Source organism: Epargyreus clarus, unplaced genomic scaffold (genome assembly GCF_041222505.1).
Source record: "Epargyreus clarus isolate Ecla_fem2 unplaced genomic scaffold, WU_Ecla_fem_2.2 ptg000001l, whole genome shotgun sequence".
NCBI classification, from domain to species: domain Eukaryota; kingdom Metazoa; phylum Arthropoda; class Insecta; order Lepidoptera; family Hesperiidae; genus Epargyreus; species Epargyreus clarus.
In genome coordinates, this window is record NW_027332209.1 from 13,893,163 (window position 1) to 13,919,256 (window position 26,094).

General features: G+C 35.9%; 1 protein-coding gene across 2 annotated transcripts in view; it reads left to right on the forward strand.

The window, feature by feature from the left end:
- Positions 1 to 420: 420 nt before the first annotated feature.
- The window catches only part of slpr (mitogen-activated protein kinase kinase kinase slipper), a 69,039-nt gene continuing 43,365 nt past the window's right edge, over positions 421 to 26,094 (forward strand). For both annotated transcript variants that reach the window (XM_073091833.1, XM_073091909.1), the window contains exon 1: positions 421 to 1,449. In XM_073091833.1, the coding sequence (XP_072947934.1) occupies positions 753 to 1,449 (697 nt within the window). In that variant the 5' untranslated portion in view covers positions 421 to 752. The remainder of the gene's footprint in view (positions 1,450 to 26,094) is intronic.

The following is a 26,094-nucleotide window of genomic DNA, read 5'->3' on the forward strand; positions in this document are numbered from 1 at the left end:
AAATTAAAATACTAAAACAAAATATGTTAATTTTACATGTAATAGATGATTCAAAGTTAACAATAATAATCAAATAATCAGAATCCTATTAAAATCATCACTTTGATAAGGTAATACACATATCCGCCAATAGATGGCAGCATATGTTAAGCATTGGTAACAGAAGCAGTGAAATTGTCGTCTTTTCTTCTCATGCACAACGCCATCTACATGCTATAGTGAAAACCATGTGGTTTATTAAAATTCACGAGTAATTTCTTAGTTTGTATAATTGATATTATCTTTTTTAATTAATTAATAATATTAGCGTATATTGAAATGTGATAAAACTATTTTTGATCAATACACATTTTTTTATCAATTATTTTCTACTAGATAATTTGTGCAAAACTTTTCATATAGTAACATTGTGTGACAGTTTGTCACTGACTTCGCTGTGGTATGGTTGTCATTTCGTTCGTCTATCGAATAACGTGATAGATGAATGGATAATAATTAACATTATCGCAGCGAAGAGAAGGCGTCTCGCGTAATTTCGAAATCCGTAGCCGCGTGCGTGTCCGGCAGAAAGTGGATTCCTGATTAGCAATCGGATAGGACCGCCATGATCGATGTGGGAAACAAAGATGGCGGAATAATACGGTGATCATAACCAAACGTCTAGCGGTAGTTATGTTCGGTGGTGGGCGGAGGTCGCAGCCGTGTCGCGGCGCTTGAGAGAGGAAGGAGGCGATGGCGGCGCGGCCGGGGTGATGCCACCGCGGTCAGCGGCCGGCCGCGCGGCTATGGCGGCGGAAGAGGATCGTCCACCGCTCGCTCTGTTTACCGCCGTGTACGACTACGTAGCGCAGGGGGAGGATGAGCTGTCGCTGCGCCGCGGGGAGGTCGTGGAGGTGCTATCGAAGGATGCGAACATCTCCGGCGATGAAGGCTGGTGGACGGGCAAGATCCGGGACCGCGTGGGCATCTTCCCCGCAGTGTACGTGACGGAGGAGGACCCGCTGGCGGTGTCGTCGGTCATCGGGGACGTGGACCCGCCGCGGGTGTCCTTCTCGGAGCTGAGCCTGGAGGAGGTGATCGGCGTGGGCGGCTTCGGGAAGGTGTACCGGGGCTACTGGAACGATGAAGTGGTGGCGGTGAAGGCGGCTCGCCAGGACGCGAACGAGGACATCGAAGTGATAAAGGACAGTGTGCTGCAGGAGGCGAAACTGTTTTGGATGTTGCAGCACGATAATATAGTGTCGTTGAAGGGTGTGTGCCTGGAGGAGCCGAACCTGTGTCTGGTGATGGAGTACGCGCGTGGCGGGCCGCTGAACCGCGTGCTGTCGGGCCGCAAGATCCGGCCCGGCATCCTGGTGGACTGGGCCATCCAGGTGGCGCGCGGCATGGCCTACCTCCATGTCGACGCGCCCATCTCCCTCATACATCGTGACCTCAAGAGCTCTAATGGTATGTACTCTTTTTTGGCTTATAAAATGTGTTCAGTGACAATACTTATTTGTTGATTTAACTTCATTTAATGTGCTTCTCAGATCAAATAACCACATTATGAAATGTATTATGAAAACTATTTAAACCAACAGTTACATATACTTAATGGATTAGGACCTACTTTTCTCAAAAAATTACAAATTTACCTAGATTTCTCCTTATGAGTGGGAATACCTTAAGACCATACTTAGACCCTACACCAATTTTATTTCGTTTAGGTATTATTATTAACCTAAATTAGAGGTATTTAACCTTTTCAACATATGGATATATTTATCATATCCGCAATAAATAATTGTTCTAGTTATAAAATTGTATTGATATATTAGAAATTAATAATCACTTGCTTAAACGGTGAAGGAAACCAGTTAGGGAACCGGCACACCTGAGACATTTTTAAAAAAATCTCGAAGTCAAGTCGAAGTATGTTAAGTCTACCAATATGCACCTTGCCAGTGCGGAAGACTATGGCCTAATCCTTCTCACAGCCAGTGGCACACTTCTCCCAGCAGTGGGACAATAATAGGTTAATGATGATGATTGATAATTAGAAGGCAATAGACTATTAGGATTTGTTATGGGTGCCAGCCTTTTACAAATTTCAAAAGGCAAGATATATATGACTTTTTCCAATTAATTTATTAAATTTTGTGTTGGTCCTTAAATGAACCTACTTAGCCAAGGACTGTAGAGTGGCTAACATTCAGTTCTTTTGTACTTTATATGTACCTTTTCGACACATTTAAAGGTGATAGAACCCTCTGTGGTTCGAGTCCGGCAGCACCACCGCCACACATATTTCTTCCCAATTACAGCAGCGTTAAGCAATGCTGTGCTCTGATTTGAAGTGTGCGTTAAGGGAGACATACTTTTACGAGGCATTCTAGCGTAGTCCTCAGGGCTAGTGGCGCATCTGTGGTTAACCTCAGGTAGAAATGTAGTCTTACTTGGGAATGATTGCAGATGTCCATGGGTGGCAGTACCCACTAACCGGTGGACTGCATGCTTATCCGCTACTCTTATTTCAAAAAAAGAAAACACAACTTTAACTCGTCTTTAAAATATTTTTTATAAAAAGCATATTTACATTTGAAAAATGCTATCATGGGCTGTTTTGGCTTCATGCCAGCACATTTTAAAATTTCTCTATTGAGATGCATGTTTGATGATAATATCTTTCTACTTCCCTTATTTTTCACAAATATCTTGGCCTTATATTAAAGTTTTATTTCCATATCATGTTATGTCATAATAAAGTAGATATAGTAATAAACAGTAATTTCATAGGAGTCAGATCAACAAAGTCCGACTTTAACAGAATACAAAATTTAATTTATATTTAAAATAAAAATTCTTTATCATCTGATAAAATTAGTTTGTGTCACACATTACCACCTGTTTTATCATACATTCATTAAAGGGTCGCAAGATAAGACAGGATGAGTTATGGCATGTCAAAATTGCTTGTGTTGGGGGTGCCATAGACATATCGAAAGACCCAAAGTTACAACAGACGTTTTAATTTTTTATAATTTTGATCTCGTACTGGTCATGGCCTATGGTATCTATGGTGTACTAGCAATACTTATTCTGTTTTCATATTACTTAAATGAATAAATTTTGATCTGTGATCAAAGCACAATATGATTTATACTCTGTTATATTCCATTTGTACAACTTGAAATGAATGGACAATAGAATATCCAAAATAATTGTAAACTAAAATTTTCCTCTTATTATTATAATAGGCAATCTTACTAATATTACTAAAACAGGTTATTACCCCCATTTAGCAATACATCGGATATCCTTGAAACCCTTTATCAGTAAGGTTGTAGATTCTTTTGTATTATCTGTAGCAGGAAATAATAAATTCCTGACTGATAACTTATTCCAAGTACTGATACCATATCTAATATTAGAATCATGAAAACCTGTGATTTACTATCACTTCATCTGAAGTGTTCTCTATTGCTTTTTCTATTGCTCAATGTCTTTACAACATTAAAACATGCAATCGCTATATTTAGTTTGTCATACTAGCTTTTGTTCACAGCTCCACTTGTACTTTAAATTTTTTAGTAAATAAATGCTATTTTATTTTAATTTTTCACATTTTTGTTGTATATGTATTTTATTTAGTTTATTTTATAAGTTTTTGTACACAGAGAAAGTAATAAATAAATAACATAATAGAAACACGGTACAAAGGACTACTTATTTCACAATGAAATTTCTTCCAGCAGCCCTGAGATTGGAAATCTCACACGAAAACAAATTCAGCGCGCAAAAACAAAATAATAATAATCTACTAAGGTTATAAATACGGATAAATATATAAATACATACGATACATACATATAAACAATATATATAGGTATATATACATATTATACATACAAATTATATACATACATATTATATTATGACATTGATAAGTAATACTCTTTGACTCTCTTTTTAAACAAAGAAATACTCTTAGAGAGACGAATATTAGGTGGTAATGAATTCCACAGTCTAACCGCATGAACAGAGAAGGAGTGGGAATAGAGAGAGGTTTTGTGGGAAGGATAATTTAAAAGGGATTTAAGGTGACGTCTGCAGGGTGCCAGAGAGGGCCGTGCATACGAAAAACGTTGCTTCAGGTACGAAGGAGAGGATGGATTTTTAAGGATATTGAATAAGATACAGAGGATACGAGTATTCCATGTATTGTTTATTTCCAGAATTAAATTTATCATAACTTTCTTGTAATTAAATTAATACATAATGATCAGATAATTACTTTATATTATTAAAATATTTGTTATGTGATTTTTCTGTATCTTATGAAATTAACTGAAGGTTCATATATAAGTGATTCAATATCTTATAGAAAATTGATTACTCTTAAGTGGTATCCTACTATTGGTACTGTTCTTGTCATTCTGTTCGAGTCCTTATGTACACTTTATCTTTAAAAATACCCAATACCAATTATAAATTAACATACTGACTTATTCCAAAGTGAGGTCATAACATATAAATTGAAGGAGTTATAGGATAATATAAACGAACTTGCAGGATTAATCGTGATATATTACTTGGAATCTGTACACTACATTATACATACACTTGACAGACAGACTGATCAAATCAAAGAGTGACACGTAGATATATTTAAAAGTAAATTAATTTACATTGAGTTTATATATGTAACTTCAACATAAATTTGGATTGCCCTCACGATAATGTGACCAGTTGTAGTAACACATTCCGCAAAGCCACTGATGTGAAATTTCATTAAAAGATTGATTGATTCAGAAGTATGATTGAGTATACTAGTTATTGAGGTGCTTAACTGGTCCTTATCAACAAAATCAGGTAAGCCCTTATGCAATAGTGCCGTATTGTTCCGCCCACGCTAGCTTATAATATTAGTGCCCACTCCCACACTAAATATGTATCAATCAGAATTTTAAATTGTTAATGTTTGTTTTAAAAGTGCTAATTTCTTATCTAATTTTGACAGCAATTGATGGCTCGTTTGAAATAAAACGTTACTGGGTTTTTTAAGAGCATGTCAGGGTATGTCAAAGCATATTTATGAATATATTTTCATTTCATTAAAACGCCCTCGCTGTTGTCTGAAGACTAAATAGTGGGAATATTAAGCCCGGCATGAGAAACAAGCATTTATAATACATGATACAGATACATAAATTGGTACAACCCGAACCTCAAAAGTTCCACTGTGCTGTGTTAAGGGCAAGACTCTTGCCCAATGTATTCTAGTTTGTAGCCTACCTCAAACAGACTCCATTCCTATCTGGGGTTAGTTAACGATGTCCATTGTTCACTAACAGGTGGACTGCAAGCTGATTTCCTACTACATGTATTATAAAAAAGCTAATTTTGCGTAAATATTGGGGGAGGGGAATTACCAAGTAAAGAGATGAAAAGAAATTTTATTTAGGTTTTATTTGGCGTATAAGAAATAATTCGTAGGACCCTTTCGCGTCCTCCCCGGCAGATCCCGCTGCGCGAATCAATCAGCTGAAAGCTTCCCGTCATCCCGTTGCTTCCTGCCACCCGGTGATTTGGATCAATCTTCATTCCGATTGTATTGTTTCTTGTGAATTTGGGTATTGACAATATTCGCTGATAACGGTAATAATGATATGGTAAAATGAGAATCTAAGGTTTTTTCACTACCGCATGGAGTGTGATTTGTAAGGTCATAGGTGCTTATAGATTAGTAGGTCGGGAGTGCTCATTTACTCTATGTAGGTCGATGCTTTGAAAATGCTCGTACGGGTCAGGACTATGCCTACAATGCAGTTGAAATTATGGTCACTTTGCAGTACATTCAAGTTGCTTTAATGATTAATCCATAAGTTTGATGTCCCTCTAAGCCGTCTAAGCGCATAAAAAACATTTTTATAGGTTGAACTTCGCAAATCAAAGGTGGTTTAAAGTCCCTAGGCGATTGTGACCACTTAGCATCAGGTGAACTGCACGCACGTTTGATCCTTCGGTTACATTAAAAAAATATATCGCACTGACATACCTATCACGGCGAGCATAAAAATCATTTTACAACTGCTCAATTAACGCACGCTTTCATACACGTAGGTACTATGATAATAAAATACGTTACGAAACCCAGCTTTGACCTCTTTAAAGTTCAAACGAGGAGAGAAACGCCAGGCGACAGATGGCAAATTTAATTATATGCAGAAGTAGGTATATGTCGGGTGTCCGTCGCGAACGTGAAAACGCGTCTGAATTTTGTTAAATTAACGTTAATTCGTTTCTCCGTTTTTGGGAGTAATGCGCGCACCAACAACTGGACGTTTCGACAACTGACGGGCGTCGGGAGCAGCGTGATGAGCGGAGCGTTTTAGTGCCTATAACTAGTATCATTATCTTATATATAAAATTCTCGTGTCACAATGTTAGTTATCGTACTCCTCCTAAACGGCTTTACCGATTTTCACCAAATTTTATATGCATATTCAGTAGGTCTGAGAATCGGCTACTATCTATTTTTCATACCCCTAAGAAATAAGGATTGTTCACCCTTAACATTTTCTTATTTATATGGTAACACAACGATTGCCCAGTCAGCTAGTAATGAATATTACCTAATAGCCTGACTGCTTAAAATGTGTAATTGAAATATCCCACACTTTACACGAAACCAATGATATCTCGTTAATTAGTCCGTTAAGCCTGTTGGATTTTTCGTACGTGCCATGAGACAATATCTGCGTTTGTTTGTGTGTATCTCTATACAACACATACAAAACGTACATAAATATGCTTCAAGAAACATACATTTTCGTACATACACACATACCCTACGCAGGTGGTTAAAAATGCACAATAAAATATGTATGTTTTTCTCTTTTGTTGGAATACCCTACAGCCCAAACGCCTTGACGGATTACGCATGAAGCGTCGTTTGATTCGTATTAGTACATTACGATACGCGTGGCCAAAGTAGCCTATTTTTGCACGGCGTGAAGTTAGCGCCCGAGCGCAGCGAGGGTGCTAAACGCCGTGCAGATAATAGGCTACTTTTGTCACAAGTATCGTATACTATTTTATAGCTCGTGTGACATAAACCCGCTTATACTTGTGAAGAAATATGAAAAAATATGATAATTATTTTGAAACTTATAAATGATTGAAACTAAAAATTATGAACTAAAAAAGCAATAAAAATGTGACACAACCAAAACCATTGAAATTTAGAAAATTTAGTAATTATTCTGCACTAGTGATAAAGACAAATCTAACACCACACATACGTCGAAATCTATCAAGCCATTTAGGCTACATACAGGCGTATTAAAGAAACATATGATAAGCAATCACATAATGTACTAATACATAACTAATACTAGTGATACAGTAGAAAATCGATTATCCGGACCTTAGTTATAAATATTCGCGATTGTTCGGATTGTGAAACGTGAACAAGTAACTTTGTAATAACCCTTACAGATCATCACATTTTGTGTGACTTGTGCATTTAAATTCCGGAAAGTCGCCAAATCGCAACTAAATAGTTACTATAAAAAACAAAAACCCGATTGCTAAAAATATAACCTATGTTATCGCCACAATTTAGACGAATTCAGCGACACATCATGTATCAAAATTAATGAAGTCGTTTGAGTTTGCCAAAGAATGAAAAATACATACGTAACAAACATATAGTCGAAAAACATCACCTTCCTAAATCGGTTTAAATAGCTTTTCTTCATAAACTCAATTATCCAAATTTTCGATAATCCGAATGCCACAAATACGACAACAAATAGGTCGCTTAGTCGAGATTCTATTGGAGTAGTATTATGGCTAATTTTGATAACGATTCCTAATTTAAATATCTCCTACTATGGTGTGTAGCGAAAATAAAACAAACACAGTCAAAACAAACAATAAAATTCGATAAAGCCCAATAGTTAGTCTTATAGTGATGCTATTGCTTAGTATAAACACAATGGCAAAAACATTTATAAATACGTCCAAAATAAAATATTAAAATAATTATAGCTTTAAACAAAATACGCTTTACTCACTTTTAATTTTTAAATGGCATTTAAAAGTGTGAGGGTAGTGTATCAATATTCGTACGGTGTAAAAATCGGCTACTTTGGACACAGAAATGCGTGGCTAAAATGCGGGTTTAGGTCACAGAGTGCTATAAAAAAAGTTAGAGTAGCATAAACTGTACTTATAAGTAGTATTATTTTGTGTTTTTATAATAATTTCTACTTATAAAATGTATGTATGTAACAATAATCTATTCCTACTTGGATGTCTGCATGTTTTCTCACAACATTTCCCTTTTCGTAACGCAATACCTTTGTTTCGTGTATGCTAAACTCATTAACATAACATGCCATGCTTCAAACCTCCAGCTTTCCATTAGAAGTCAAGGTTAAATAAGTGTGTTCGTGTAACCAAGGTTATGGAGTAGTGTTATTTAACTGCACGCCTCGGTTTTTTATAACTATTATATATTTTATGGACCTTTACTGGTCTTATACGTTTGATAACTGTTTTAATACCGGTATATTCGAAAGTAATATATTTATATGACTGATATAAAATTGTTTGCTACTCTATGTTAAACTATTGAAAGTTGTGGAAAAAGTTGTAGTAATGACACGAAAAGAATCTGGGAGGTAATTAATGATACTATGATGATGTCGCCAATTTGCCATACAAATATATTTTTAATTACTATGAACACTCCTGTCCCTGTTGGATAGATATTTATTTTGACTTCCAATTTACGTATTTCAATGACAAGTCTACGCGTCTGGGGCGTAAGCTTTCTGAAGGGACCCAGGAGAATCTGTACTATAATTTCTACTAGCATCTTAATGTTATTGCTATTAGAACTTATTACACACACAAAAGACAAATGTACGAAAAAACAGACTCAGAACGGAAATCTAAAATCATTATTTAAACATCTGTCTGGCGGGGAATCCAACCCGAAACCCCCCTACATGTCAGCCTGGTACAGTGACCATTCCGCCACGCGCGTCGTCAATCTCGAAGAATTCAACCCTCAATAGGCGTAATGCCTCAAACATACTTTCCAACTGCTAATATTTTACACATTGCTAATTTCACATAGAAACTAGCTGACTCGGCAAACGTTGTGTTGCCATATAGGTAAATAAAAAATGTTAAGGGTGAACAACCCTTATGACTTAGGGGTATGAAAAATAGATAGTAGCCGATTCTTATACCTACTGAATATGCATATAAAATTTGGTGAAAATCGGTAAAGCCGTTTCGGAGAAGTACGGTAACTAACATTGTGACACGAGAATTTTATATATAAGATAAACACTCGCTCCTTCTCGTTCTATATATATATATATATATATCCATATATATATATCCACACCATATACACATACGAGCGATGGCGATCCCGCCGGTGTCGTGTAGGACGTTAACAACAATCATCATTACCTCCCGTCATTCTTGCCGGTAATGATTTTGTAAGTCTTGTTCGATAAGGCGATTCGGTTTTTCTCTTTTCGAATCACAGAAATTACGATGCCGTTTTAATAGAGCGTTTAACTGTGAGGTTTGGTGGATTTCACGGTCATTAGCGTCATAATTACCGTTGCGAATACAATGTAACACAGGACATGCGTTTTTTTGTGTGTTTGTGTGTTCGTTGCCCCTTTGGTCCCGGTTATAACAGTTGTAAAATCATGTCGGGATCCATCACTACCTATTATCAAGTCGCAGGAGAAATGTGGTGATTTATGTTCCAAGCTTCCCCCAGGTATGAAGAGAAATCCGAGTTCACCATTAGAACATAAAAATGATTTCAGACTTTTCAAGGCGGTAGCTTTTGAGGTACGAATCCTGAAGCACCAACGCGACATCTAATCTGCTTTATATAAGGAGTTAAGAGCTGCTGTGTTATGCTTTGGACTGCACGGTTGTTTGTTGCTGTAATATTATAAAAAGATCTGACCAAAACGTAGCAAATTAATTGGGTCTTGCATAAGAAAGCATGCAGCAATGTAGTATTAAAACTATTCTCATAATCTCATGAGAATTGAAAATTTAATTCCAATATAACAATGCCATACAATATTATGTTTGTAATTGTATGCATAATTTTGCACAATTCGCACAATGGAGCTGGTTCTGTAAACTGCCCATATTTATCTTATCTTTCGTTCTCAATACTACACTTCCCAGTACTACTAGTATACACATTTAATCTAGTTATGTGCGTGTTTTTGTTTATGTAATTATTAATTAACATAGATTTATGGTGTCGTATTCCTAGTATAAAATTTATGAAAGTCGTTTCGTATATTGTGTACTATGTTTATTTGTAATGAATCGCTACTCTCGCCTTTATTAGTACATATATTTTTTGCGGTAAAACTATTCATATAACTTAAATGTAACTCATAGTCTGCAAATATAAATGTATTGAAACCTTGAGACCGCTGGTTGAGCCATATATTTATTTTATCCGTACTAGGCGTGAATAAGTTACCAAGTCCAAAATGCACAATTTTCATTGAAATTAATCCCAATGCTTATTATTGCTAAAAATATAGAAATGTATATATAAACATATTTGTATATGTAGGTCGATTTATCAACATATTCACGTCTGGGATCCATATATTTTTTTAAGAAATTGACGTAACAACAAACGTACGATCCCTTTGATTATCTATACATACTAATGCTCATACTAATCTCTAATCAACCCCAAATAGAATTGCAGTCTTAATGGATGTCGACCACAGGTGCGATGCTACCCCGGAGGGCCATGTTGGACTGCCGTGTTTAAATATCTATTTCTCATCCCTTTATACCCTAACAGCAGCGCTTGACACTGCAGAAATATATGTGGCGGCAATGCCACAGGAGACAGATCATAAATTAAATCGTTACTGATATTCAGTAAAATGTATTAAAAAAAATGATATTCTCAAATTGCATAGATATGCATTAGTCTGCAATCTGCATAATATAATAACAATATGAGTTTATGCATTATGAAAGTATTCAAAAGTAGTGCACATGAAGTATCCCATATTACAGTAGGAATTTTATTTTGCCGTATTGCAGAATTCTCGGAGCTCTAAACTACTTCAGTGCTTGTAGTTACTTTTTATAACATTTTTAAACTTATATGATTTTTAAGATAAACACACGTTGTTATTTATGTTCCATATGAAGAATTTCTTAAATTTTAGAAGTGGTACAAAAGTACTGCACTTAATGCTATTATATAAAGCTAATATAAGGAAAATCGAAAAGTAATAAAAAATTGTTGGCGAAAAACGATTGTACTCGTATATATGTATAGAATATAGATCACAAAATATTTAAATCAAACTTATTTTATTACACGATGCATTGGGTCGTATTTCATGCGTGGGGGGGTTGCTCCCCTTTGATATGACAATTACAGATAATTATCAACTTCAGTGTTTGCATGGCGAATCCAAATTTATAAATCTGGACTCATTTTCCACGTATTAATGGATGGATGTTATTTGCAACAAATCATATTATTACAATAACTCAGAGAAGCCAGTTCCTAAAAATATAAATACCTAAATGAAATGAAACGAAACGAACAGAAATTCTTATTTGATCTATTCTAATATACATAAGATTTTTGTCTTCTCTCTTGCTATTTATAATAATGATATATTTTTATTAATGATTAATATAACATATGTCAGTTAGATTTTTTTTGCTAAAATTATCATGGAATGGATGGAAAACGCCGGAAAACATACACGTACGCCTTAGAGTTCTTAAAAAAAAAATTTTTAAAGTTGTGTGAAGGAACCAATTCGGACATAACCAACCCGATGGCCTATGACCTAAAACCCTCATTCTGAGTGTAAACCCCTGGTCAGCATCACAAATATACATTAACCCTAAAACAATTTTGGAATGTAATTTACCCTTGTTATTTTGAAAGTGCTGGTTTGTTGCCGTTCCAGCTGTTTCTGCGTAGAAGGTGGTAATTATACAAATTATATATGTTGGGGAGGGCTCCCTCGCCACCCCCAGATTGCAATTCCAGATACCGTGAAATGTACATATGCAAATAGCGGCGACCGCGTTTTGTAAAACAAATAAACAGTTCGCTTGACGTTGTTTCTAAAAAATAAATATTGGTATTATTGTATAATGTAATGTAATATTTGTTTATCATATCACACCGGTTTTGTAGATATGTCTTATCGTCTAATGTCTAGACTGGACCGATCTCGACTATATTACAGAAAATGAGGTAATGAAAATGAATATATTCAAAGATTTCAAATATGAGATCATTTGACCCAAAATTTTCCGAACGATATTTTATTCAAATAGTTGCATACATTTATGTAAATTCGTACATATATTTATATTAAAATATTGCTCGTAATCTCGTCAAAAACAAACACAAAAATCGTGTCGCTTTTCATAATGTAGATTTAAACCGGTTCGCGGAACCCCTATACGAGTACCTATCAGCTGTGCGGTGCGCACGCGCCGGCCGACTGTTATACTCTCCGTGTTGTTGTAATGTGATTTGTTATTGAACAAATGTGGGCAATTCGACCCGGACGACGTTTCACTTGTTTTGCATCCAAATATAATTGTGCCTGTACTCACATGTCGGGGTGAAGATAAACATAATACATTGTCTTTGATATGTGTGTGTGTTAGGGGAAACCAGACGCAGTATTGATTGTGTACGTGTCGGTATTGATTGCAAAATGTCGCCCGTCCGACCTTGGCCTTAGCTGTTGGATTAACTTTAGTATTACTGTTGATGGTTTACTGGAATAAGAAAATTATACGGAAAAGCAATTAAATGTTTGTTGTTTGTTAAACGTTTTATTAAACAGGAAAATTGGATATTATGTAATTGGTTCCAAAACAATTGAAACATAAACATCGAATTAGTGGAATTAAAGATACTTAAAGCTTGTCGCATGAATTTCGGTTTCAGGTTCACACCAGGCTAATTTTTGATGTCATGTTTGATGTAATATTTTTGAAGGTAGGTAGAACCCTTTGTGGTTCGACTTCGGCGGCACCACTGCCACACATATTTCTACCTCATAACAGCAGTGTTAAGCGCTGTGTTCTGGTTTGAAGGCTGCGGTAAGGGAGACATATTTCCCGAGGCGTTTCAGCTTAGTTCTCAGGGGTAGCGGCGCATCTGTGGCGGACCTCAGGTAAGAATATCTAATCCTATCTGGGGTTGATTATAGATGTCCATGGGCGGCAGTAGCCACTTACGATCAGGTGGACTGCATGCTCGTCTGCTACTCCTATATTAAAAATGGTTAAGCAATAAATATAATTTTTAATTTTCAATTAAAAAACCTTCACCGGTTACAATGTAAGCATTTTCCAAGGGTGTTAAGCCGAGGACGGGCGTGACTAGCGTAACTGTATACAGCCCTCAAGAGCGTTCTCGTCCGAAGAACGCCATTAACCACGTACGTGGCTATGGGGTAGGGAAAACTTTGTTTCTTTACCTTTTTGCTTTGCGTTTTTCTTTTGCGTTATCTTTTTTATCTCTCTTATTTTTTTGATTTGCGTTTTTTTCTTTGACGTCGCTGTCTATTATTTCAATATTAAGTCACGTTTAAGAGACTAGATAATATGATGTTACGTACGTACGAGGTCATGTCTCAGTTTCACTTCTGTTTATTTTTCTACAAAATGGGAATATATTGTTGGATTATTAACTTTGACACAATCCATTTCTGGAGGCATCGGTCTAGATATTTCCTAAGTAAACTCTAACCGATACACGAAAGATGAGACTGGTTTATGAGTTTTGTTATAGTAATTTATATGGAGGTTTCCCTTGATTTTTAAATTGCAAAAGTCAACAATCGTTGATTACATCCAAATATCAACTCATAAAACTACTCATAACAGACATAATACATATTTATAAGAGTTTAAACGCAGTAAGAAGCAACTAAACGACGTGTTATGAAAATAAAAAATAAAAATATGTCTTATAACACTTCAACCCACCCTTCTAAAACTTATCTCCTATCTATTTCGGTGGTGCTAAAATTATACTCCACCGTACCTACCATATTCGATGAATATCCGTGAGGGCGCGTTGTAAGAATTGTGGAAGTTCTTGTATATTTCTTGTATATTTGTTCTTGTATATTGTACGTTTATATCTATCAAACAAAATAATACTATTTTATGTACTCATATACAATGTGAATGAACGTTGTATCTTCGGTGACTGCTCATATACTGGCCGTGCCTGCATAGAAAATTATAATTTTGTTTGACACAATACGTTAAGTACAAATCCATATATCATAGCTTTCTGAGTTATTTAAAAAAATCTAGCTATCTGCAGATCGCTCGAGTGCTCGAGGGATAAAGAATACCTTGAATATTAGTTCTAGCTTTTTTCAATGTAATCATACGTATACTACAAGTAGTCTACAATTGATTGTAAGTACCTACTACAAGTAATTATCATAATAACCTATTTTATATTTGGCGAAATATTTTCCGACTGTTTTCTATCATAATACAAAACACCAGGTGTGTTGCAGGAACTAAGCTATTTGATTACAATTTAATCATGTGTTCATAACAGTTCGATTAAGCTGTCGATTTTAATCTATTAAGCTGTCATCAAACACAATAAAATATAACGATTTCATAATAGTTATAGTAGAAACAATGTTCATTGTGGTTTTATTCTTGCAATATTGTTTGCACGAATGTTTTATTTATTATGTATTATGATAAGTATTAAATTAATTGTATAAATCAATTGTAGGATTAATATTAAAAAAATATTGTAGACTGTACTGTACTGGTTAGGAATAAAGTACAAACAAAAAAATAACCAAAAAGTATTTTAAGAACTTTTGTCAAAGGACTTTCAAGCGTGCAGATTTCCTCACCAAGTTTTGTATCACCGTTAAGGCAAGTAACGAACCTTGGACTCCTCGATTAAGAGATTTTAACTACTAGGCTATTTCTGCTTATATCATAATAACATCATGCTATTTTTGCGTTACCAGTAAAACTCCCCCAGATGAAAGATAACCACATGATATCTCGGAAGCTATGTCTATGTAGGTCACAAGTATTTTCCCCCGGAAGTCTAAGGGGACCACGCGAGGGAAGCACCGGTGTGTTTTATACAAGACCTCGGAGTTTCCCTATATGCACAATGCGGCCAACAAGCGGGTTTCAATGAATAAAATCTCACACAATTGGACTTTACTTCTAAAAGATCCGGTAGCATTAGAAGATTCCTAATGTATAAAATCACATAAGTATTATTTTAGCAGTGATAGCCTAACGGTGCGAATTTCAACCTCACATACTGATGTTCAGTAGAATATCCTAGGTAATCACGTTTGAATTTTTGAATTTATGCGCTTACTTAATTTAATTAACACATTATTTATCGTAAAAAACCATATGAGGTCTGGCAATCACACTTAGTCAGTTTGGTAGACAATAATCTAAAACTCCCTCTCACATTGATTAGAGCCCATGCCCAGCGGTGATACGTAAATATATAGGTTATAAAATAGTTTTGTATATACTTAACACTTTATTATTTTAGGAAAGATCTTTGTTACATGTCTGTAAATGAAACTCCATCGCAATGCGCCACCGTCCGCGATCCATCCGAGTTCATTTTGCAAATGGTACGCCGTCGACCCGGTACCAGGCCGCACCCGGCACCGCTCTAGATAAGCCATAAAAACCACGACGAATGTCAAGCCGTCTCTATAACTCAGGAAATTTGTAGCTTAGTTGGCTCGAAAAGGCTAAAAGTTTTATTGTGCTTAGATATAGTTTTCTTGGTATTCACGTCGGTTGCTACTGTCGTCTGCATGAGGCTGTTTAATGGTGTTAGAACCGTATATGCTTCGATTGTTACTACCTGTGTATATCTTGATGATAGCAATGTTAGAGGCGCTGTGTTCTGGTTTGAAGGGAATATCAACTTAGTTCTTAAAGGTAGAAATAATGTATTTATAACCGATTTCAAAAAGTCCTAATTTACTTAGTATTGACTAGAGGTGTCTTAGTATTGACTAGCCACTTACGTACTATCAGGACTATGTGCTAATTTGCTATATGATTTTCAGATTTACTGGAATTATGGCTATTACACAATGAACTACAAGTACCTACTTCGAAAATACAAAAAAGATTCTTATTAATTAAGCAGATTGCGATAAAAATTACTGTCTTTCTTGGTCTTTCTAAAATATTGACATGCTTTTTAACTCGTAAACTAGTTCTATATTTAAATAAATACAGATAGAACCGACCACAAGTCGTAAAATAAAAATTACACGGATCTATATCGTACAGAAATAATGACTTCTGTCTAGATTTCCCTTAAGAATATGCGCTGGCCACTGGCCGTAAACAAAGTAATTATCGTGTTGATTACGATTGTACCTTGCGTAGAGCTAATCGATCGGATCAAGGGCCGTGGGAATCTGTTTTAGAACTCTGGGTAACTCAATAGGGAATATATGTAAATAAAATTCGTTAAACTCTTCATATTTATTATGATCTGACCTGCCCTTTGTGGTTCGACGTCAGAGGCACCACCACCACACCTATTTCTGCCTAACAGCAGTGTTGAGCGTCGATGTGTTCTGGTTTGTAGGAGGTGGTAAGGGACACACCTACAAACCAGAAGGCGGCCTATTTAGTCCGCAGGAGTAGCCACACATTAGTGGCTAACCTCAGTAGAAATCTTGTCTTGGGCGGCAGTGGCTACCAATAGACTAACTGCGTGCTCGTTAACTTCATAATTATAATATAAAAAGTCTTGGATTCGAACTCGACGTCGCAGCAACGCATCTATGACTGGCCTCATATCTAAAATAAGTAAAATTGCTACTTGTTGTTGTTTATTTCAATAGGATAAGTCCCACATAATATTACGTATAATGGAAACCGATATCGAAAAATTAAGAGATCAGTCGTAACAAGTTGTCTAGACAGATTTCTATTAGACGGCCAATAAACAAAGCAATTATCCAAGAACATGTTGATTATGATTGCATCTTATCAACCAATGGAAGCTAGGGCCGTGGGAATATCATACTTACTGACATCAGTAGCTTATTCTGAGAACTGACCACTTTTTACCTAGAATATTACGTCACTGACTGGATTATACTATATTTAATACTTATACGTATTTGTTGATGTTATAATAGTTTTTATGCAATCATTTATCACGGGTATGCTAATTATGTCGGTATTTCGCTATTAAGGTTAACATTTTTGTATAAACCAGATAATTTATAGGATTTGTATGGATTACGTTGTTCGCGTGTTCCTGTTGGATTTTGGCACGTTATGGTATTAAAACGAATTTAGTAAGGCATAACGCACGACTACTATAGTATATTCAGCATTGTTTTGCATGTAATGCAAATTTACTGAGGATCACCTAAGATGATGCTTCGTATGTAAACCAGTCGAAATTCACATCCTTACACCGAAATGCAGAACTTCTTCACGTTAGAAATCAGCGATTTGTCGTCGAACTTTCAAAAGTAGACCTCTTCGAAGTAGACCTCAACTCAAGATATAATGTAAAATTCCAAAAAAACTTATATTATAATAGGTATTTGATCACTTTTACTTGTATAAGGCAGACATATAGTTGAGGCAAACGCAGCCAAGCACTACACGAGGTTCCACCACCATTAATAACACCGTACACGTCATGTTGAGCAACACCGCAATGCGGCGGTGATTGGATGGATGATGGGTGACCGCCAGTCATTTGTCTACGTCGTTATCACTAGATAACAGTCGTTAGGCCGTGTCGGGGGGCACGGGTCAGTTTATCGTAATTGTGAGGTGTTAGAACTGCACGCGGTCGTACAAACGTCACTTTTAATTATGTGGTATACCAGGATAACTTTTAATTTAATTTGAATTATATTAATACAATTATTCGCTGTGTCCTTTTAAGAATGTTGAAAGGCAAACATTTCCGCTTTGAATGGGAATTGCTAATTTATCTAATGATAATGATAGTTACATATATACATGAACTCGTCCTAAAAATCTAACATACAGTAGAATGGACACTTTCTTTGAAGATTAAAATAGCAATCGTACATGCAATTCGGCTGACTGTATGTCGTCAAAGCCGTCCTTTCCGTCCGTACTGTACAGAAGTTCTAGGTGAAGTCGATGCCACATGTGTTTTAATTCCTGAAGATAACACACCTTCAACCGAATCGCATAAACTTCTCGCTAAAATAGATGCGGCGGCGGTACCTCCCCAGTCGTAACATACCCACACGACCTTTCTTCTAAGAAGACTTCTATATATTCCAAACTTTCGAAGATATATCATAACATAGTAGTACAATAATTTTCCACTAAAGCCCGAGTATTTCGAGTGCAGGCGGTACACGACAATTTGTTACGCTTATCTGTGACGTAGGCGCGGTCGGCCGCTCAGCTGACCGATTGTGGGCAAAACCCGCGTTGTACGAGACGAGGTCGTCTGATCTCCACCTATACCTACTGTGTACTGTTTTGTGTGTAATTCGTGTCAATATAGAGTAAAATTTGTGTAATATATTTCATAATGATTTTGTTTTCTGTCGTCGTCAATGCTGGACACGGATCTCAGATTGAGGTTTTAGGCTATAGTCCACCTGGCTGGTCAAGTACACCTTTTTTAAAAAAATCTCTTAGGTGTATTTTTATGTATGTTTGTGGCAAGATTCGTCGTGGCCTTGTATACGATTTTTCGTTTTAATCCAAGGACCTTGGATATTATCGGGTTTAAAAGTAGATTATGTCACTGACTATAAAATACTCTATCTTTATGTGACAGTGCCATTTGAAACAGCTCAATAGTAATACTCGCAGATACGTTGTATATTTTTACAATTGAGGAAATAAAAATAATAGTATCAGGTTTGAAATGACAAGCAGACAATTAAGATTATTTATTAATAATCAAACTATCCATGTTTAGCCTATAAAAGATGGATTTTTAACATTTTTTGCAACTTACATATAGTCAAATTTCGATCTTTCGTAGGCAAATTTTGCATAGATTTAATAAAAGGGACGGGTGTCATTTGTGTAAATACAGATTGACGCACAAATAAATGCTTGATTTGTGTTATAATATTGTGTAATGTATAATAGAGTTCACAAACAGTTCAACTATTTAGGCATGTTACAATGAATAAATTATTTGATATTAATTTTGTCTAAATTATCGGGCCCAAATGTCTCTTATTTGAACTCTGCTCCTAACCGAAATTATTTAAAACTTTTTTATCAGATTCGGATAGACATTTCATTCGGATATCCGAAAATTTCGCTTACGGTAACGAGCTCCATAATATGCCCGATTTTATGAAGACACAAGATACGGTAAATCTCACCGTGGAGTTTAGAATTAGAATAGTCATGTCCCCAAAACGAATACACTGATTTACATTACACTGTTTATCTCCTAACTCCTAATTCCACCCACTTGTCTAAATGAGTAACCGGCAGTAAATCGGCCAGCAGCCAAAACAAGTGGCCAGTGGTGCTTTCGGGGAAGTGATGGTGGTGTGACTCAACGGAACTTCGATCTCGAATGTGATTCACTCGCTTTCTACTCACATGCGGACTTGATGGGTTAATGGATTGGTGGTCGATCTTGTTTGTACGCTAGTGACGCAAGTTGGGTAACTGGGTGTAGATAGGTGGAATGAGAGCTTGCGTGAACGCAGCGCCTAGATTAGGGTTGTGCGTAATTGGCCAGGGTGGATTATCATTCAAACCACAGGTCTCCAAATTCTTGTCTCGATGACCACTCTTTCAATCAATACGCACATGGCCAGCCCGGTGGACTATGGCCTAATCCTTCTCATTCTGATAGGAGACCCGTGCCCAGCAGTGGGACAATAATGGGTTGACGACGATGTAATAAGCAGTCGTCAGCAGGACAAGAATCTCTCGTAAGAGGGGTTTAGCTATAGCTACATACCGCACTGGCTGGAAATTATTTTCCTTAAGAAAATATTTAAAATGTAAAACATAAATAATAAATAATCGCTACGTTTACGATTCGATACAGTGAGAAATAAAAACGGTAAATAAGTTAAACTCGGCCGGTCCTCACTGTCTCTCTGTTGAAATATTGACAATTCAATTCGTCGCAATGCGAGCTTTCGCATCGATAAATCTCAGACAAAAAACAAAACATCATACCTCGTAAAACTGTATTAAAGCATGGCTTGAATTGTGAATGATGAACGTTATGCTAGATTTCTCGAATATTGTGAGTTTGAACCTTCATTGTTAAATATTGTCGACGAATGTTACGGTCACGATTACGCACGATCTTAGTTTTCTTTTTTTCCAAGTATTTAATATTATAAAATTAAGCAACTATTCAGTGATCCTGTTTTGTAATTAATGCAGTATGTAAACAATACATACGCTGTACAATGTACATGTTCTGTATTATATTCAAATTGATAGAATTTTAATGTTGTACTCAGAAGGCTAAGTCTATTTTTTATAGTCTGAGTGATAAATAATGAATTTTCATATGGGTCCCTCGGGCCGAGAAGTGTACCGATGTTTCTGACATTTTGTCATATTGCCTTTGATATTATTTATACAGTATTGACTCGAATCTCGATTTAATAATTATCTTTGGCATTTTGCTATCTTTATGTTTTATATCCGGTACGTTTTTATTATCTTACTAGCTTCGCCGAACAACTCTACATATGTACAAAAAATATATATATTTGGATTAAAAATAGTCTACGGCCCTTTAATGTTTCAGTGAGAGATGCTTCGAAATCAGTTCAGTTGCGATCAAGATTGGCCCATTCAAATCATTTTTGAATAGTTTCATGTATCAGCATAAAAATGACAGTTACTGGTATTACATACAGACAGATTTATTTAATATTCTTTTCATATATGTTTATCCTATTTCTCGATATTTTATAGTCATTGCTAACATATAAAATACTGGCATTGAAATGCGTCAAAGGTTTAAATTTTACGGTAAAAAATCATGTATCATTTAATTAAGATATCTGGTTACGTAATGTGTGGTGGTGGCGCATTATTCCAAATTTATGTTTTCAGTATCTGTATATATAATTACAACTTTGTATAACATTATTTTATTGTTTCTCATCATATTAATGTAAACCTCCCGGGGTAGTAAATGTTATTGGTAGGATATAGTTTACGTTCATAATTTTCACCTTAAATCATTTTCATTACCTTATTATAAATAAATACTCTACTCGTATTTGATATTTATATCATAGTTGGCGAAAGAACTGTTTCGCCCCATTTCCAAAACTGCTAACCATGCGTATTAACTTGAACCTGACAACAATAGCGCAATTCCGTAATCTAGGCGAGAAATAAACACTGTGTCACCGTGACTTCCAGTTCCGCGACACGGTTTATGGTCAGTGACCTACACCCGAAAACTGTACTCGATGGCAAATATTTATCCTGCCAATTACGCGGTATGGTCATCTCGCGCGGACGCACATCTGATTGTTGCATGTGTGCGATTTGTATGTACAGCAGTGATAGCTTAATGGTTAGAAATTCGGCGTTACTTTCGGAGATGCATGTTGCCCAAACATGTTGATTTTTTAAAGTGTGCGTATCACAAATATCATCATCATCATCAACCCATTATTGTCCCACTGCTGAGCACGGGTCTCCTCTCAGAATGAGAAGGATTAGGCCATAGTCCACCGCGCTGGCCAAGTGCGTATTGGTAGACTTCACATACCTTTGAGATTTTTATTTATAAATCCCTTAGGTATGCAGGTTTCCTCACGATGTTTTCCTTCACCGTTTTAGCAAGTGATAATTAATTTCTAATACGCACATAATTTCGAAAAATCAGAGGTGCGTGCCTGGGATTTGAACCTCGGACCCCTCGATCGAAAGACAGATTTCTTAACCATATCGTATTACAAATAATAGTATTATCACTTGCGTATATGGTGAAGAAAAACGCGAGATATATTGGATCCATATGTCGTTAAATATCTGGATGTAGTAAAAATAAACATCGTGTTACTCTCGAAAACACATTTATTCTCCAAACCGCTTATATCCTAGACACGATAGCAGTACACTCTTAATTTGAAAAGCAAGAAAAAACATTAATTATCTAACAAGAGAATAGCTGTTCGCTGTTGCTTGTAGGTCTTGTTGGGCGACCTTGGCCGGCGGTGCCTAGCCCGGGCAGGCACTGGCTCGCGTGTACACACAAATGTCACTCAGCTATACATTACACAATACACAATCACGGGACTCGGCATAATTGTGTATTACCGGTAAACTGCTTGTGGGAAATGTGAAGAGGCATACGGATAAGGCGTCTGTCGGTAGAAATGAGTGTGAGTTACGCGCTTTGAAGTAAAACTAAGCAAGCAAATAAAGATATTTGATTTGAAACTGCTGTCTTGGTCGGTAAACTACGTAATTTTTAAAAACAAAATACCCGAGTAGTTAAGAATAATTAACTGAAAAGGAAGCAAATGAAGCCTTGTGGGAAATAAAGAATGTAGAGGCATACGGATAAGGAGCCTCTGTCGGTAGAAATGAGGGTGAGTTACGCGCGTTGAAGTAATACTTCTTTGTTGCTCGGTAAACTAGGAAATTTTGTAATAACAATGAAACCGGAGTACTTAAAAATAATTAAAGGCAATATGTCATTTATATTTCTTTTCAGTCTATGTCACTTCACAATTAAGATGAATTTGAAAACATTACCCTCGTTCGGAGCACACTATCCTTCACAGTCTGGTAAAAAACACGTGTAGATTAAGTTGAACAAGTCCTGTTAAATTAACTTAGATTTATAGTCCTACAATTAATCGAATTCCCATAGAAATAGGACATTAAATCAATTCCAGATGTAAATAATCAAGATGTTTATGTATTCACAAATCAGATAGTAAGTGGGTATATTATTTATTTTTTATATATGCTTTTGGATATCGTTAATCGTGCCTTCAATTTATTTGATCGTAAACGTTTTAAATAATGGTCATCCGGTGAAACGATAAAATTGATCCCAGTTGCAAAGGTATTCGAAATGAAAAGGTAAGCTTTTAATGCAATACAATAAATTAATTTCGGTGACATATTGACTGATTATTAATATCCTGACAGTTGTATATTTACGATTTTTATATAAGCACCTAATTATATACCAGCTCAATTTTTACGCTAATTTATTTTAAAAACTTTACTTTATTAAAATGCGTTATTTTACTGTAAGCTACTTTTCAAATTTTATTACTTCCTTCGTAAATATTAAATTCTTCGAAACAGACATTTAATATTCTAGGTTGATTTCTTCTCGTCCGATACTCGGTTTTACCGTTCAAACGGTACGAAATGTATAAATTGGGTGTCGGAAACTAGTCTACAGTATATTGGCATAGGATATTGCAGCCGTATCCGGTCCTGTGTGCTCGTAATTAGGTATTTGGCGAAGATCAAGACCCATCCGGCGAATCCGGTTCTAACATTTAATATCGATTGTGTAAAGGTGACTCGGCCTGTGAGATAATAGAGCACCCGATTTGTCGGAGATTTAAACTGTTTTTGTACTTGTTCGATTATGGTTTTGATAGTATATTTATCATTGTAAGTATGGTGTCTTTATACGAAGTTTTATATTACAAACGTACTTTTCGTAATGTATTCTATTTTAGGAGCCATGCTAAGGAGTTATCTGCGAGTAACATATAATGGGATTTGTTGATATATTTAACTTCTCATAAAAAGTATAGATTAGGCCTTACTCCATCCTCAACGTATTGATAGAGATCATACGTATTTCAGAACATTAAAAAAAAAAAACTCAGGCGTGTAGGTTTTCTCACGATGTTTTCCTTTGCTGTTATATTATATGATAATTGATTAATAACACTACTTGTTACTCAGTAGTAAAGTTTAAAGGATGGATAAAAAAGCCTAGAGACTAGCCTTAAAACACAGCATTATAACTCCCAAAAAACTTTCACCTTTCAAGGTGCCACGCGCCATTATCTGCCGATAACGGCTGACGAAACTGAAACAACGATGTACTTTTGTTTTAAAAGCCAACGCTTTTACGTGGAAAGTTGTAGCAACGAACCCTGCCCTGTCTAATTAGTAAACAGCTCTCTAAGTTCAGTTCAGGGGCCCGATCGGAATGCGCTCACACGTGAACCTTACTACTGTGGCCATATAGAACATAATGTCCCATCTCATACAAATGATACGAACACAGCCACTGTTTTGAAACATAGCGTATCGAAAATCGATCTAACGGCTACAGCATTGAGTAGCGTTTGTGTTGTCGGTTGTATTGTTTACGTCTCTCAGGTGAAACTTGACGATGTATTTGAACGCTTATGGTATGTGGGAGAGGCCAACACAGCGTAAATGATATCGGAATACCTACATGGTCAGGTCTATGTTAATTTTGTTGCTTGTCTTGTTGTTCGAAAGCTACTTATTTTATCGCTTAATTGTTTGATTTTATTATTTGTACAAAACGAGCTACCGCATGCGGCTCTACCTTAGCTTTTTCTGGGTAAAAAATAACCTGAAATAAAGTCGCGCATCTTTGCATGATGATCTCGTCAAAAATTGTAGTGTGGCCGTTTTGAAAATAATCTTGTATTGACAGACGGAAACAAAAAAAAAAAGATTTGAACATAAGATTTATAGATAAGTGCGTAAATAAGGTTAGAAAACTGTAGGTGGTTTTGAAATGAAAAACGTTTTAATTTTAAAATGTCTATAATGTAACACAATTTTATACGCCTTTTTGTCGATGATATAAACGTGCCACAACATCAGTAATATTATTCAGCAGTGTTGTAGTTAAACACGTTTTTAGATTGTAAATAGAACATGATACTATTCACACACGGCGAATGCGTAAGGAACTGCAGATACAACACAATGTTTTGATGATGCGTACTTTAAAACTATATCATATAAACATAGTATATTTGTCGCCAAGTCAGCCGAAACACCTTCTGTTTAATTTAACGACTGTATATGTCACACTACATTGCATAATGCACACGATTGCAAACACGGCCGACGAGTGTGTTTTATCGGTCGTAAATTTAATTTTTATTTATTATAATTAACGAGAATGCTCGAAGCTCGGTGCGGCAGGTTAAGAAAGCCATGCCCCATAAACACAGCACAATTAAGACCACGTCCTGTATAAGGTTTAATCGGCACCTCACCAAAGCTATTAAGCAAAGCATATGGTGCTTCGCATCATCTCTTTAAGGCGAAATTAATAGCATAGCTCGAAAGCCAACGCGCTATTTGCCACCGAGATATACGAGTACGTAGTTTTTTGTAGCTGTTTGGGAAATTGGAGACAATAGGAGGGGTGCGGTTCGTTCACCCCATCCCCTCTGGAAGATAACGAAGGGGTTGCGAGGACTTAAAAACTTGTTAACTTTGAACTCCTGCGTGTGTACATGTTTATAATTAGACTTATTGCTATGTAGATTAGAAACATTTTAAGCTTTATAAAATAATCTCGACATAAATATAGATAAGTTTAGATCACGGATATACCTTTTATAGTTACACCCTTTTCAATTATTGTCAGCAGCTAAAGGATATGTTAAAATAGATTTATAGACACTATCAGGTATAACCAGTCAATCACTGAAAAGCTTCGTACACCTATAAGGTTCCCAAAGTTTTGTGTTCACAGCTTAATGTTTTGCCAATATCTGTCAATATACATAATTAATAGCCATTATTGACATTTCATAACGTCAATTGGAGTTGAAAAATAAGGGTATCATAACCATCCTACATAACGATTTTTTGTATCAAGACAACACTTAAATGTTTCTCTTAATATTTTTCTTATCTTTTTCAAAATATCTGTGTAAAGCTCCAAAAATTCGAAGCAAATAAAATGTTAGGAGACGTGACATTCATAGGGACGACAGCCGAATGTGATCACGTACGAAAAACAAAACTGTTTACGCT